Source organism: Eriocheir sinensis, chromosome 16, assembly GCF_024679095.1.
Source record: "Eriocheir sinensis breed Jianghai 21 chromosome 16, ASM2467909v1, whole genome shotgun sequence".
NCBI classification, from domain to species: Eukaryota; Metazoa; Arthropoda; class Malacostraca; order Decapoda; family Varunidae; genus Eriocheir; species Eriocheir sinensis.
Genome location: NC_066524.1, coordinates 10,404,236 through 10,419,828, shown reverse-complemented (window position 1 = coordinate 10,419,828; position 15,593 = coordinate 10,404,236). Strand labels below are relative to the sequence as shown.

The 15,593-nt window shown below is 45.9% G+C and overlaps 1 protein-coding gene across 1 annotated transcript in view; it reads right to left on the bottom strand.

Moving 5' to 3' along the window:
- Positions 1-671: 671 nt before the first annotated feature.
- The window catches only part of LOC126999269 (NFX1-type zinc finger-containing protein 1-like), a 106,863-nt gene continuing 91,941 nt past the window's right edge, over positions 672-15,593 (bottom strand). Inside the window, 4 exon segments of the mRNA XM_050861666.1 lie at positions 672-4,816; positions 11,008-11,249; positions 11,467-11,741; positions 11,863-11,974. Of these exon segments, the coding sequence (XP_050717623.1) occupies positions 3,786-4,816; positions 11,008-11,249; positions 11,467-11,741; positions 11,863-11,974 (1,660 nt within the window). The 3' untranslated portion in view covers positions 672-3,785.

The window sequence follows — 15,593 nt, the reverse complement described above, 5'->3', positions numbered from 1 at the left end:
GTAAACGAGCATCAATAAAATTTGGTCACTATCCACATCAAATGTAAGGATCGAGTTCAATCTCGCGTTGACGAGAGCTGAGGGAAGCCATGGCGAGGTCAGACACATGAATGATCAAAAACACCTGGAGGGGCGTTTATTATACACACCCTTCCCACTGGGTGTGTCAACGAACGTGTTTGGTCGTTGACGTGCCGCAGGTCTGCCCACGGTAAACCGGCGGCCTACCGCAGGCTGACCTGCTGCTGTTGCTGGTAGAAATCGAAAATCGCTTATGGTTGCCGGTTTACCGGCGGTTGCCCGCCGATCTGCCTGCTGTAGGCTACATCGGCGGTAAACCGCAGGTGCGCTGCCAATCCAGAGAATATTGCCTATCTTGTCTGCGGTCAGGCCCCGATTGGCTGACTGGGAGGGATTGGGACCATGACTGGGAATGTGTGCGAGCCCCTTAATTGTCCAACGAGTTTCGAGGGGTAGACGGAACATGACCCCAGTAACAGGCCGCTGCTTACCCTTCAGTGTCCAGCAACAGTTCGAACCCCTGATGGAGACGACCCTTGCTGGGCCGGGAATGGAGCCCCAATCAGCGAGGTGGTAAAGAAGCCATTTATTCATCCACCAGCAGGGCGGAGCCAAGGAGTCCACCCCGAGTTGCCCAAGGAAACTATGGGTGACTGAATTAAGTATTTATTCCATATCATCGCTACAAGACGGTTCCTACAATTAAGGCACCAGTAAAATTAAAAAAAACTAATGCTTGAGACTTTAGCATCACCTAAGAACAATAATGGGTAAAGCTGCAGACAACTGGATGCAAGAAGAGCTTGGCAATGGCACCTTAATTTGCTCTTTTTTGCTAATGCTCACTGCCTCCTACCCAGATACAGTCTCGTATAGGCAGCAGCAACCACAGGTAAGAAGAGTTCGCCTATAGCTCCCTGCACGCCACCATTGCTGCTCGTGCTTGCTGGCTCACTAGTCACCAAGAGATAAAGAGTAGTTTGAAATACCATCATATAGTGGTCTGGCAGAAGCACTGGTCATGAAAGGCAAGGAGGAAAGATAGTGAAGCATGAGTGGCAAGGAGGCAGGATAGTGAAGAATGAGTGGCAAGATAGTGAAGCATGATTGGCAAGATAGTGAAGCATGATTGGCAAGATAGTGAAGCATGATTGGCAAGATAGTGAAGCATGAGTGGCAAGATGGTGAAGCATGATTGGCAAGATGGTGAAGCATGAGTGGCAAGATAGTGAAGCATGATTGACAAGATGGTGAAGCATGAGTGGCAAGATAGTGAAGCATGATTGGCAAGATAGTGAAATATGATTGGCAAGATAGTGAAGCATGAGTGGCAAGATAGTGAAGAATGAGTGGCAAGATAGTGAAGCATGAGTGGCAAGGAGGCAAGATAGTGAAGCATGAGTGGCAAGATAGTGATGCATGATTGGCAAGATAGAGAAGCATGAGTGGCAAGATAGTGAAGCATGAGTAGCAAGATAGTGAAGCATGAGTGGCAAGGAGGCAAGATAGTGAAGCATGAGTGGCAAGATAAGTGAAGCATGTGTGACAGAGGCAACACAGCGAGTGGCCTGCTGGCTCCCCACCTATGACTCTGGCTGCAAAGTGAGCATCATAATGATCCCTGCAAGGTCCATGCCCCTTGGTCTGCCGGAGCCACAGACACTCTCCACATGGCCTATAGGTCTGTGCTGATGACTCAACACTTACCATACATTAACCATACATTACCATCAGCTGAACTTAAAAGTATAATTAGCTTGTAACTATTTTTGGTACAAGTAAAATAAAACCTAGGTGTAAGTGCTGCAATCTAAATACATCAGAACTTAATGATTGTTGTACTAATTAATAATAAAAAACTTAGCTCTGAAATCATGAATCACGACACTCAAGATCGTGGATTCTCTCGACAAGGAAGGTCTTGAACTGCCCGAGGCCTTAATTTGCCATCCTATGTGCACCAAACATGCCCAGTGCACCCTGCCCCTGCGCCCCTTAAGCAAGGATCACTCGGTGGCAGCAATTTTCTCCCTGTACCTTTTACACCCCATTAATTATGACATCGAAAGGAGGGCAGCTGACTTACTGATATTTAAGTAAGTATCAATCAATTAGTATATGCATGCACAATAATTAATGGTGGTAGTGTTATGACTGCCTCATTCATCCTCTGATGGAAAACGTCGAGAACATGTCACAAGGATATAATTGTCACCGTGTGATGCAGCTGTGTCATTTGTGGGCACAGTTTTGGCAGAGACGCTAGGGCAGGGCAGAGCAGGAGTGGGTAGGGGTCCCTACAGCAGGCTACAGGAAGTCCTCACTTAATGTTATTGACAGGGTCTTGGAAATAACCTACGACTTTTAAGATAACCAACGCATTGGTCTGAGGTAAACAGATGATATAAAGACCAAACAAATGATCAATTAACATTCCTCTACATCTTTATACAGATAATATTAAGACCAAATGAATAATCAAATAACATTAATCCACATCTTTATGCTTCACCTCAATCTAACTCTATGCAGGCAGTGACTCAACTCTTTAGTGTACTGATACCTTGTAGTGTAGCCAAATAGTTATCTGAATGTTTTATACAAAGGTGCCACATAAAATAACTGACGAGAGAGAAGGTGTGTGTGTGTGTGTGTGTGTGTGTGTGTGTGTGTGTGTGTGTGTGTGTGTGTGTGTGTGTGTGGGGAGGCTTTCCAAGTATAGTGTATAGTTATATACTTTTCTGTCTGACTTTCAAACCATGTCTTAAAGGAAAACTTAAGGTATTTACTTCGAAAGGAACACTACTTTTCTTGAGACTTCCTCAATCAACTGTACTGTGAGGGGAGGGGCCAAGTTTTACATGAGTGACTTTAACACAAGCAAATGAGGCACTATATTCAAGCTAATATGGGGTAAGGTGCTGCTGGCCACCACAGGCTCAAGGGCCAATGGAATGGAGGCGAGCACTGAGGCCAAGCGCAGCTACACCTTGTGCCCCTAACTTTACCTTCACTGAATAAGCACAAAGGAGAGAAAATTCTGCCTTAATATCAGCAGCAGAGAAATCACTTGAAAAAAACCCATCAATCACTTATACATATAATTGTTTGTGGCTTCCCCTTGTGCTTTCCAAATTATGACAGATCAGCGCTGACCTAAAGAAATATTACAGTGGCAAAGTTGAATTCTGAGGCGGTGGCAGTGGGTTACAGCATCCAGTATATTGTTTGGGCCAGCTTGCTAGGTTCTTGTGCTGCGTTGTGTTGTGTTGTCACTGTAGGAGTTGCTGTTGTTTTTGTTTTTATTTTTGTTGTTGTTGTTGTTGTTGTTGTTGTTGTTGTTGTTGTGGTGGTGGTGGTGGGTTATAGCATCCAGTATATTGTTTGGGCCAACTTGCTAGGTTCTTGTGTTGTGTTGTTACTGCTGTAGTGGTGGTGGTGGTGGTGAGAGAACCCTTAATATTGTTACGCCAGGGGGGTATTTTTGTGCATTATTTGTTGTATTTTAAGGGTGCTAGTTTGGGGCGCGGAGGTGTGAGGTGGCTGGCGGGCAGGGTGCACCACAGCGTGGCGGGAGAGAGTAGAGACAGACGTTGCCTGAGGTGGTCTTGCGCCGCTAGCTGCCTCTCTGTCTCTGTACCCCTGCTCGCCTCCGTGAGCCTAGTGCCATGTCTCGTGCCACTCTGAATGCCTGGAGTTACTGTGCCTTGTAAACTGCTGATGTGGGTGGAGCTGTGGATTAAAGTGAAAAACCTGCCCTGTGTTTAAGTGTGCCTTGCCTCCGCGGTGGTGTAGCGGCCTTGGGAGTGTGGCGTGGCATTGTCTTGTGGCTGTTCTGGGTTCATGACCTGAGTGTGGTGGTTTGGGTTGCGGCACGCCGCTTGCCCGTGCTTGGAGTGTGGTGCACGGGCCGGAGGTGTAACAATATTAAGGTCGAAGTTTCCCATGTTGTTGTGTTCTGACCACGTGCCATGCCTTGCCCCATCCATCTCTGTGGCCACGGCATTGTCCCCCCTCAGCCTGTGACTGCTGCCACCAATACAACCACCACACTCAGGGCAGTTGCTCTTTACCACGGCCCCCCCACACTCAGTGATGCAGTAGACGTGTCCATTGGGGCATTTGTACCAGTGTCCTTGGCGGAGACCCATAGCCTTAAGAATAAGCATCTTCTCTTCATCACTAATCCCAAGGCCTCCCACGTACTTCTCGCTCTCCTTGAGGAGGGCTCGCACCTTCTTGTCGAGCTCCTCATCAAAGATCACCGTGGGGTTCAGCAGAGCCTCCAGCTTGGCTTTGATTGCTGCCACATTGCTGTTTTGATAGACAGCAGACTTCTCCTGGAAGGTCCAGTACACCGGGAGCACCGCCAGCCGCTGCAGCTCACACGACACCTCACGCTCCATCTGGGGGGTTATGGTGGTGGTCTTTTCCATCACGCCGGCCACCACCGCCTCGACCAAGGGCCTGAGGACTGCCAGGTGCTTGGAGGTAGGGCCCCTAGTCGCTTTGAGGGACACCGGGGCCATCATCGCCTTAACCAAGGGCCAAAAGACTGACAGGTGCCAGGAGATAGGGCCACTAGGCACTTCGAGGGACATAAGTGTGGAGCCTGCAGTCTGTTGCTGGTTCAGGATGGAGGTTGCTTTTTTCAAGACCTGGGCTTGGAAGTGACACAGAGTCTTCTCCCTAACACTGAAACTTACAAATGGCCTTTCTTTCTTGCTTGGTCCTGCTCCAATTTTCTTAAGAAGGAATATACATTCAGACTTGAAGCAGTGATATATTTCTTCATCTGGAAAGAAAAAGCAGAATGGTAGCAGAGTTATCCCTTGACAGTACTTCAGTTGTCAAGATATTAATGAGCCTGTCATAATGCTAATGATTTTGATTTGAATTTTGCAAAGTTTCTATGTACCTGTTTCTAAAAAAGGATCAGTTGTCTTTATAGACCTCTCTTGAAAGAGCTTAGGTTATAGATAGGACTGAGACCACACACCAGACAGAAAGTAGCTCTAAAGTTCACCAGTGAAAGGGATGAGTGTGATAACAGTTGGTGTAGCTGTGGTACTGATATCAATATACCTCATTGTTATTATGTAAAATATTAATATGTCAGGAATTTATATGGTGCTATAGAATTTATATGGTGCTGTAAGGGTAAACTTGTATGGTGCTATTGGAAGACAACATAGGTGACGTTAAAAACACTTACGCACAACCGCAGACGCTCGTTTGTTTGGGTTATGCGGGCAGCGGGTCTGTCGTTTATAAGTGGAGATAGAACGCTTATTCAGCACGATATGGAGTGGTGACACAAAAAAAAAGAAAACAATAATAACAAAAAAGCCCGCTACTCGCTGCTCCCAAAAAAGAATTAAAAGAGGTGGCCGGAAGAAAGATCAATTTCGGGAGGAGAGATGTCCTGATACTCTCCTCTTGAAAGAGTTCAAGTCGTAGGCAGGAGGAAATACAGATGAAGGAAGATTGTTCCAGAGTTTACCAGCGTGAGGGATGAAAGAGTGAAGATGCTGGTTAACTCTTGCATAAGGGGTTTGGACAGTGTAGGGATGAGCATGAGTAGAAAGTCGTGTGCAGTGGGGCTGCGGGAGGGGGGGAGGCATGCAGTTAGCAAGTTCAGAAGAGCAGTCAGCGTGGAAATATCGAGAGAAGATAGAAAGAGAGGCAACATCGCGGCAGAATTTAAGAGGTAGAAGGCTATCAGTAGGAGGAGGAGAGCTGATGAGACGAAGAGTCTTACGGCTGTACCATTAGGCGGCCTCTAAACCTTCCTCTTCCCCTTCTCTTATACGGTGTCCCCTTTCTGCGGGATACTATAAGGTGATCTCCCCTTCCACTGCTAGGGCTTCTTCTGAGTTGGGTTGGTAGCCTCTGTAATCATCTCTACACGGAAATCTTGATAATTGAAACATTTTACATATATTAGTGTAATCATACATACTTTTCAATGTATAATCACGAAGAAAATGGTGGATTGAAAGGCAAATATAAGTATAATTGGAAACATAGCGTGGGCAATAGGGTTGGCATCCCTGCGCGGCCCGTGTTTCCACTAGGCCTACGAGAGGGGAGGCCTTGGGGATTGGGAGTGACGTTAGCACCCTTTGGTTTCCACCTCTCTCCACGCACACAGCCAGGGAGTCCACATGTGCCTGGCGTCATCACTTCTCTGCCCCTCGCTACCATCCCGTCAAGCAAGGAGCCGTTAGAAAAGTGTTTGAGCCCCATCGGAGCTATAGGAAAAAGACTACCTAGCTCCTTGAGCTGACCAAGGAGGTGTGTTGACACGGCAACTCGGCAAGGGTTAAAAATCATGATACAACCCTAAAGTCTTAAACAAAATTTTAAATCATTTAAAAAACTTTTGCAGATTCATATTAGATCAAATACGTTTTATTATAATTCCTGGATCATTTATTACTATATTAATGAGAAAAATACAGAATTGACGCATAAAATATGCGAAGGGGCTCATGAAGATGTGCCTATCTCGACCCCTTGCCAGATTCCAACAATCTCGCCCCTCAACAGCTTTCCTTTGCTTACGGAGAGGGCCCCTCGAAGATTACGGTATGAGAAATTGGCCGAAGAGCTTCTATAGTCGAGGAGGCTGCCTTATGGTACGGCTGTTAGACTCCACTCTGTCCAGAAGAGCTGTGTGAGTGGAGCCCCCACACACGTGAGATGCATGCTCCATACGAGGGTGGACAAGGCCCCTGTATATGGATAGCAACTGCGCGGGGGAGAAGAACTGGCGGAGACGATACAGAACGCCCAACCTCGAGGAAGCTGATTTAGCAAGGGAGGAGATATGAAGTTTCCAGTTGAGATTTTGAGTTAAGGATAGACCGAGGATGTCTAATGTTGAAGAAGGTGGCAGCTGAATGTTGTCGAAGAATAGGGGATAGGTGTCTGGAAGATTGTGTCGAGTTGATAGGTGGAGAAATTGAGTTTTTGAGGCATTGAAGGACACAAGGTTCCTTCTGCCCCAATCGGAAATGATAGCAAGGTCTGAGGTTAAGTGTTCTGCAGCCTCCAGTCTGGAGTCGTGTACTTCCTATCGTGATGGTCTTCTATTGAAAGAAGTTGAATAATGCAGAGTGGAGTCTTCGGCATATGAGTGGACAGGACAGTTTGTTATGGAAAGAAGATCATTGATGAATAACAGGAAGAGAGTGGGTGATAGGACAGAGCCCTGTGGAACACCACTGTTGATAGGTTTAGGGGAAGAACAGTGACCGTCTACCACCGCCGAGATAGAACGGCCGGAAAGGAAACTGGAGATAAAGGAACAGAGAGAGGGATAGAATCCAAAAGAGGGCAGTTTAGAAAGCAAAGACTGGTGCCAGACTCTATCGAAGGCTTTTGATATGTCTAGCGTAACAGAGAAAGTTTCACCGAAACGGCTAAGAGAGGATGACAAAGAATCAGTTAAGAGAGCAAGAAGATCGCCAGTAGAACGTCCCTTGTGGAACCCATACTGGCGATCAGATAGAAGGTTAGAAGTGGAAAGGTGCTTTTGAATCTTCCGGTTAAGGATTGATTCAAAAGCTTTAGATAGACAGGAAAGTAAAGCTATAGGGCGGTAGTTTGAGGGATTGGAACGGTCACCCTTCTTAGGCACAGGCTGTACAAAGGCGTACTTCCAGCAGGAAGGAAAGGTAGATGTTGACAGGCAGAGACGAAAGAGTTTGACCAGGCAGGGTGTCAGCACAAAAGCACAGTTTTTAAGGACAATAGGAGGCACTCCATCAGGTCCATAAGCCTTCTGAGAGTTGAGGCCAGAGAGGGCATAGAAAACATCATTTGGAAGAATCTTAATAACAGGCATAAAGGAGTCAGAGGGGGGATGAGTAGGATGAATATGCCCAGAATCGTCCAGGGTGGAATTCTTACAGAAAGTTTGAGCGAAGAGTTCAGCCTTAGAGACAGATGAGACGGCAGTGCTGCCGTCAGGGTTAAGGAGAGGAGGGAAAGAGGAAGAAGTGAAATTGGAGGAGATATTTTTGGCTAGATGCCAGAAGTCACGGGAAGAATTAGAAGAAGCAAGGTGTTGGCATTTTCTATTAATAAAAGAAGTTTTGGTAAGTCGGAGAATAGATTTGGCACGATTCCGGGCTGAAATGTAAAGGTCAAAGTTAGTGGGAGTTTGAAGGCTCTGGAACCTTTTGTGAGCTGCCTCTCTATCTTTAATAGCATGAAAACAGGCGTGATTAAACCAAGGCTTTTTAGCATGAGGAGTAGAGAAAGTGCGTGGAATGTGTACCTCCATTCCAGAGACAATCACCTCTGTGATGCGCTGAGCACACACAGAAGGGTTTCTCTCCTGGAAGCAGTAATCATTCCACGGGAAATCGGAAAAGTACATCCCCAGGTCGTCCCACCGAGCTGAAGCAAAATGCCAGAAGCATCGCCTCTTCGGTGGGTCCAGAGGATGTACAGGAGCGGTAGGACAGGATACAGAAATAAGGTTATGATCGGAGGAGCCCAACGGAGAGAACAGTTTGACAGAGTAAGCAGAAGGATTAGAGGTAAAGAAGAGGTCTAGAATGTTGGGCCTGTCTCCAAGACGGTCGGGAATACATGTAGGGTGCTGAACCAACTGCTCTAGGTTGTTGAGGAGAGCAAAGTTGTAGGCTTGTTCACCAGGCTGATCAGTGAAGGAGGATGAAAGCCAAAGCTGGTGGTGAACATTGAAATCTCCCAAGATGGAGATTTCAGCAAAGGAAGAGTGAGTCAAGATGTGCTCCACTTTAGAGTTCAAATAGTCAAAGAATTTTACATAGTTAGTAGAATTAGGTGAGAGATAAACAGCACATATGTATTTAGTAATAGAATGACAATGAAGTCTTAGCCAGATGGTGGAAAATTCAGAAGAGTCAAGGTCGTGGGTACGAGAGCAAGTGATGTCGTTGCGCACGTAGGCGCAACATCCAGCTTTGGATTGAAATTTAGGATAGAGATAGTAGGAGGGAACAGTTAAGCTATGTAGTGTTCACATACTATGTATAAGAGTGTTAAGAATAGTTTAAGCTGTGAATGCAACAATATATGACTTAGGCTTGGTGGAAAGAGCCAGAAAGTTTGGGATGAGTGATTTGATCATGTCATCATTTTCTACCCCTCCGAGACGCAGTACGGCATACAAAATGGAGGATTCTTTGTCCCAAGCCACATCATAAGAATAAAAAAAAACTATAACAACAATGTTTCTATGTCCTACTGGCAGTCCATGCATGTCTGCGTGTCTGTGTAAACCAGCCCAAAAGGGTGACTGTTCCATGTCCGCTTCAGTTGGGTCATGCATCAACACCTAAAGGACTAGCTAGAGGGTGATTTTCTGCTCGCAGAGTATGTGCCCCGTTGATAAAATCTGCTTTAATAGGTGTTCTTCATCAATGCATCCTGATGCTGCTCTGGGATGAGTGTGATAACAGTTGGGTCATGAGCATAGCTGGGCACGATAACAGAAAACCTTATTCCCGATAACCGATAACTGATAATGGAAAACCTTATCGGTGATAACCGATATTCGTTAACTGGAAACACAAATATAGGCGATAACTGATACCCGATATTAATCCACAATTCCGATACTAGCTAGCGATAAGTCCGATAGGCGAAAACGATACTATATTGATATTTCAAATAAAAAACATAGATGAATTCATATTTTCATTATCTGTATTTTTAAAAACTTACAAAATCTGAAAACCACACGTTGACACGTACCTATGGACGGTAATACTAGAAACGCCTGAACCGGTGTTGTGTTATTTGGCGTCCCCACCGACAAACAGTGGTCTCTTGTGAACTGCGCATGCTCAGACCAGCAAGCGTATACCTGTACAGTCTCACAAAGCTTTTTAACCATAATTTAGAGTTGCTGGAAGGCTGAATCAGACATACAGTACCACTACCACCATCCCCGATGTTTCTAGAACGACACTCTGTACGAGTTGTATTTATGTGTACAGAGTGTCGTTCTAGAAATAGCGAGGATGGTGGTACTGTATGTCTGATTTAGCCTTCCAGCAACTGCTCTTAATGTGTTAAAAAGCTTTGTGATACTGTACAGGTCAACGTTTACTGGTCTGAACATGCGCAGTTCACGAGAGACCAGTGTTTGTTTACACAAGCGCCAGCTTTTGACGATGGGACACCAAATAACACAACACCGGGTGCCTTCAATATCATGGCATGCTCACAAACGAATATGGAATATCAAATTTGAGGCAGTGAATAATCATTTTTGGGGCAAAATTAAATGATTTTTCTCTTTGATATATTGATTTTTGAGTCTAACATAAAAAAAATAACCTAGTATTTTAATGTTGATGATATAAGTATGAAATCTCTTCGCTGAAGATAATTCATACCCCGAAGTTTTTTCATACAACACCGGGCACCCGGGCCATGCATGCGATAGGGAGGAGACAAAGTTTTTTTTTTCTTAGAGCCGGAAAAAAAGTAGTGATTATCGGTAGTTTGGTTACAAAAATAACGAAGATACCGATATATATTTAAATAAGTAGCGGATGGCCGATAACCCGATTTTGTTATCAGCGATAAAGTATCGCGATAACTTATCGCGATAACGCCCAGCTATGGTCATGAGTCATGCATTAATAAGATGGAAAGCCTATAGATGACTTGAGAAGAATGGTGTCTGGTGAAGCACAGCTCCATGTCCCTCATCCTGATGCTGCTCTGGGATGAGTGTGATAACAGTTGGGTCATGAGTCATGCATTAATAAGATAGAAAGCCTATAGATGGCTTGAGAAGAATGGTGTCTGGTGCAGCACAGCTCCATACCTTGCAAGATGAGCTCAATGTCCCTCATCCTGATGCTGTTCTGGGATGAGTGTGATAACAGTTGGGTCAGGGGTTAATAAGCATTAATAAGATAGAAAGCTTATAGATGGCTAGAGAAGAATGGTGTCTGGTGCAGCACAGCTCCATACCTTGCAAGATGAGCTCAATGTCCCTCATCTTGATGTTGTTCTGGGCCTGGTAATACTTTTTCTTGATGGCCAGCACTGCCTTGTGTGTCTGCAACACAATGTTCTGGTAGCGCCGGTTGTTGTAAATGGTGGTCCTGCACTTGGGACAAGTCTTCATCCCCACAGCAGTGTCCTCCTGCTGCAGCCACCCCTCCAGGCCTTCCACCTCGATGCAGTGGCCGCAGTCCTCCAGCCACACGAACCTGGAAGGGAACAGCAGACACATGAACAGCCATCAACACAGTGAAGGCTGGCAGCCTGTTGACACGACACAGAGCTGGCCGAGCCTCAGCTGCTGCCTTGGGCCCCAAGCACAAGTGTTTCCTTGTAGCATGATTTTCATGAGCAGAATCAAACATGTTCATATGTAATTACAGTCGCCCGCCTTTTAGGGGTTAACAAAGTTCCTTTCATAGGCACCTGGCATCTGGCTCATCCTCATTCCCCAGCAGCACAAACTCTGTCAGCTCGTCGTGGTCACACTCTCGGCACAGGGGGGGGCAGGGGTCCCCACAAAAGCCCACACACTCATGGCCGCACTTGAGCTTCTCCTTGCACGGCTCCTGGCAGGGCTTCCGGGAACAGTCCTCTCCACACTCCCCGTTGCCTTCCTTGTGTTGTTTGCAGCGCCACTCGCATGAATCCCCGCACCTCTTTGTGCATTTCTTGTGTTTGCAGCCCACCTCACACATTTCCTGGGAGGAGAGACACAATGAGTCATTAAGATCACCTTTCAACAAAGGGTCTTTGATGATGTGCTGTGCGAGTATCAGAAGTAAAATATACAGGTTAGCCTCAGCAAGCCCTTGGTCTCACTTTGCAGGGCTGGCAGAGCCTCCCACACAGCTGGCGGCACTGGCTGTGGCTGCACTTCCACTGGCACTTCTCCTGACACGGTGGACAGGTGGCTCTACACGGGTACTTGCAGCTGAAGGAACAGCAGGAGTAACTATTACTTCTAAACACTCTGTGTCTATATAACATAAATAAATAAATCTTTTATATAAAATCCTTAGAGTAAAGTTTCAATCGGTAGGTTTTCTACATCCACAATTACATTTGAAAACCAATGCAGCATCAACTTGGTGGCAGTGTTGTGAATTGCTGCCCCTGAGAAGGAGGCTTGCAGGGTGTTGGCACAAACACCTCGCAGCGCTAACCACCTAATGACAAGTGTTGTGGAACCGGATTACCCGCTCCATTAAACATTCCTAATAGCCACCAAAACATGGGCCCTGAAACCACACGCAGATAGAAGCACCTCTCAATTAACGCAAGTATTGTGTTCTTGGTGAGTTTGCATAATGTAAATTTCATGCAATGTAAGCATTTTTCCCACACTGTAGTGTTAAGCATGTTATGCATCAACCCTGGTGCCTTGCGCTTTATTGAATGGAGTCAAGAGTTAAATCCGTCTGTGTATGCGTGCATGCAAGTGTTGTTTTTGTGTAAATTATAAATAACAATTACAATTTGAGGCATCATGGCATTGGCTGCCAGGGGTCTCCCACTGTTACTGTTTTGGTTAGTCTTGTTCTTGGCTGGCCTTTTTTGTTCCACTGATGTGGTAATGATATATATATATATATATATATATATATATATATATATATATATATATATATATATATATATATATATATATATATATATACAGTCAAGTTGCATATGATGTGGATTCATAAGGCTATGACACGGTATGGTTTCAGAACTGTAATTTTTTTTTTTTTTTTTTTTACGTTGTTGCCTATTGCCGGTAGGCATCTTCGGTGGGGCCTGATGGTCGGCCCAAGGCTTCTTCCAGGTGGGGCCTGATGGTCGGCCCAGCCCGTTCTGGCGCAGGCGAGTGTTTATAGTGGCGCCATCTTGCGTTGGCTCATGCTGCCCCCCGGAACTCGTACTTGATTCGCTGGGACGGCTTCCTCTAGAGTCCGGGTTGATGGGTGGTCTTCAGGACAGCATGTGGGTAGTTTTAAGCCACTCGGCGGTGACCGAAAAATCCGAGTGGTAGCGTGAGGATTCGAACCCGCGTCGTCCATCACGCGGCGAATGTGGGTCCAGTACGCTATCACTTCGGCCACCGCCTACCCTATGTTCAGATCACGCGGGTAAAACCATCTATGACGCGGTTCATGGTCTACCCTGTGGTGAAGATCAGCGGATGCCATTTTGTTGCCAGAAGAGATAGTAAATGTCCTCCAGGAAGATCAGTGGACGCCATTTTGCTGCCAGAACAGCTAGTAAACGTCCTCAGGAACATCAGCGGATGCCATTTTGCTGCCAGTGAGACGTCATTACCATAGCAAGAACGAGGCTTAACTGAGAGGCGCACAAAAGCGTTTGATAGAGGGGTCTGGGTGGTCTGGGCGCCCGGGCCAGCCTGAGTCGCTCTCTCTCGGGCCACATGGACCGATCCTTGTGCTCTCAAACACATGACGCTGCAGCACGAGTTGCCAATTCGGACCCCTCGCTACAGCTCAGTTTGGAGAGGAGGAGCGCCTCCGTGCTGTGATGATGTCATCAGCAGATATGGTGGCCCAAACAAACACTTATAAGTGCTTCCATTGAATTTCACCTCTCTGTGCCACCATAACCACTGCAGCTTCCTTTTCATCCTCTATTGCAAGGAGCTCGTCGGCCAGAACAGCTAGTTATGAATGTTTAAATGTCGTTAGGAAGATCAGCGGACGCCATTTTGCTGCCAGAACAGCAAGAGAGAGAGCAGCGGATGCCATTTTCCTGCCAGTAAGACACCATTACCATTGCAATGAATGCAGATAATGCCTACCAGTGCACTCGGGCTAGAACGAACGAAAAAAAAGGGTGTGTGTGGGTGGGGCAAAATGGCTTGGGCCAGAACAAATTGTATTTTCTCCATAGGTTTAGTTATTCCTATGACGCGGTGTCCTATGGCGCGGCCGTTGCTCAGAACCAATTAACCATGCCATACGCGCCTCGACTGTATATACAGTCGTCCCTCAAATAGTACAGGGGTTAGGGACCCAGGACCCCCGTACTATTCAAAAATCCGTATAAAATTAGTGCCCCCCCTAGAAACACCCCCTTGGGACTCCTACGGAATCCGAGTCCCGCCTGGCTCAGCTGTTATCCACGGGCCCAAGTTGCCAGTTATGCATTTTCTGCTGCAGTATAGTGTTACCACGCTGGGGGTGTCGAAGGGGGTGAAGCCCTCCCGTTAGAGGTCAGGATATTTAAAATTCGGTTGTAGTAGTTTAAATATGCGTCCCTTAACTATATAATATGGCGGTGTAATGTCGTATTTTGAAGGCGCAGAGTCAGTCTCCACAATTACCGTTTCGTATCTTATTTCAAGTATGAATTAGAGAGCAATAGAAACTGTGGTAGAGAGTAGGAGAGAGTGTGAGTGTATGACACGGCTTGCTCGCTGACAGTGTGGAAGGCAACGTTGCCAGGATGGCTCCGTTGCCCAGCGTGGAAACACTACAGCAGAAAATGCATAATTGGCGACTTTGGCCGGTGAGTAGAAGCTCAGCCAGGCGGGACCCGGATTCACGTAATAAGCTTTCCCTACCGCAACTTAACTCATACCAAAATGTAACTTCTTCTAAATCTGAATTTTTCTGCAAGGTGAATACCTTTCTTGAATGCTTTGGGGTGCATTCAGCAGGTGTTTTGGCTTGTCTCTTGGGTCCCATGTTCATGTTATGTGGTAATGGAGAAGCGTAGCTGAGGTTGTGCACACACACGGACTTAGAGAAAGCGCATAGGTTTCAATTTGGCAAATCAGTGTTCCTGATTTTGTGCACACACACAGACTGAGGGGACATGCATGGGAGGCAGTCTGGTAGAACAGTGTTGCCACTCACGCCATGGCTACTTGGTGCGACGAGCGGGAAATTTAAAAATCCTAAAAAAATCTATTACAATCCGTATAAAACTGAAACCATACTATTGGAAACTGTACTATTTGAGGGATGACTGTATATATATATATATATATATATATATATATATATATATATATATATATATATATATATATATATATATCTATATCTATATCTATATCTCTATCTCTCTATATATATATATATATATATATATATATATATATATATATATATATATATATATAAAATCATTCATTCATTTCATCGACGCCTGCTCCTAGGAGCTCCCACCAGGGGATGGCCACAGCAGGAGAGCTTCCATCTTTCTCTATCCAGACACTCCCTCCTTGCCTGCTCAAAGTTTCTCAAAGATCTTTCCCCCCTCTCCCCAACGTAATCTTGCACCCTATCCCTCCATTTCACTGGAGGTCGTCCTCTAGCATTCCCTCCCTCTATCTCACTCACATACACCCTTCAGGTCATCTTACTCTCCTCCATTCGCTCCATGTGGCCAAACCACTTTAAAGTCTGTCGCTTCACTTCTTCCCTTCACCCCCGTGACACATTCCAAAACGCTCGTACACACTTTCATTACCAGAGCTGGGCGCGTTACTGGATATCGGGTAGTCCGGTACCGCTCCTCCGCACCTCGAAACACATATAGTCCGTACCTGT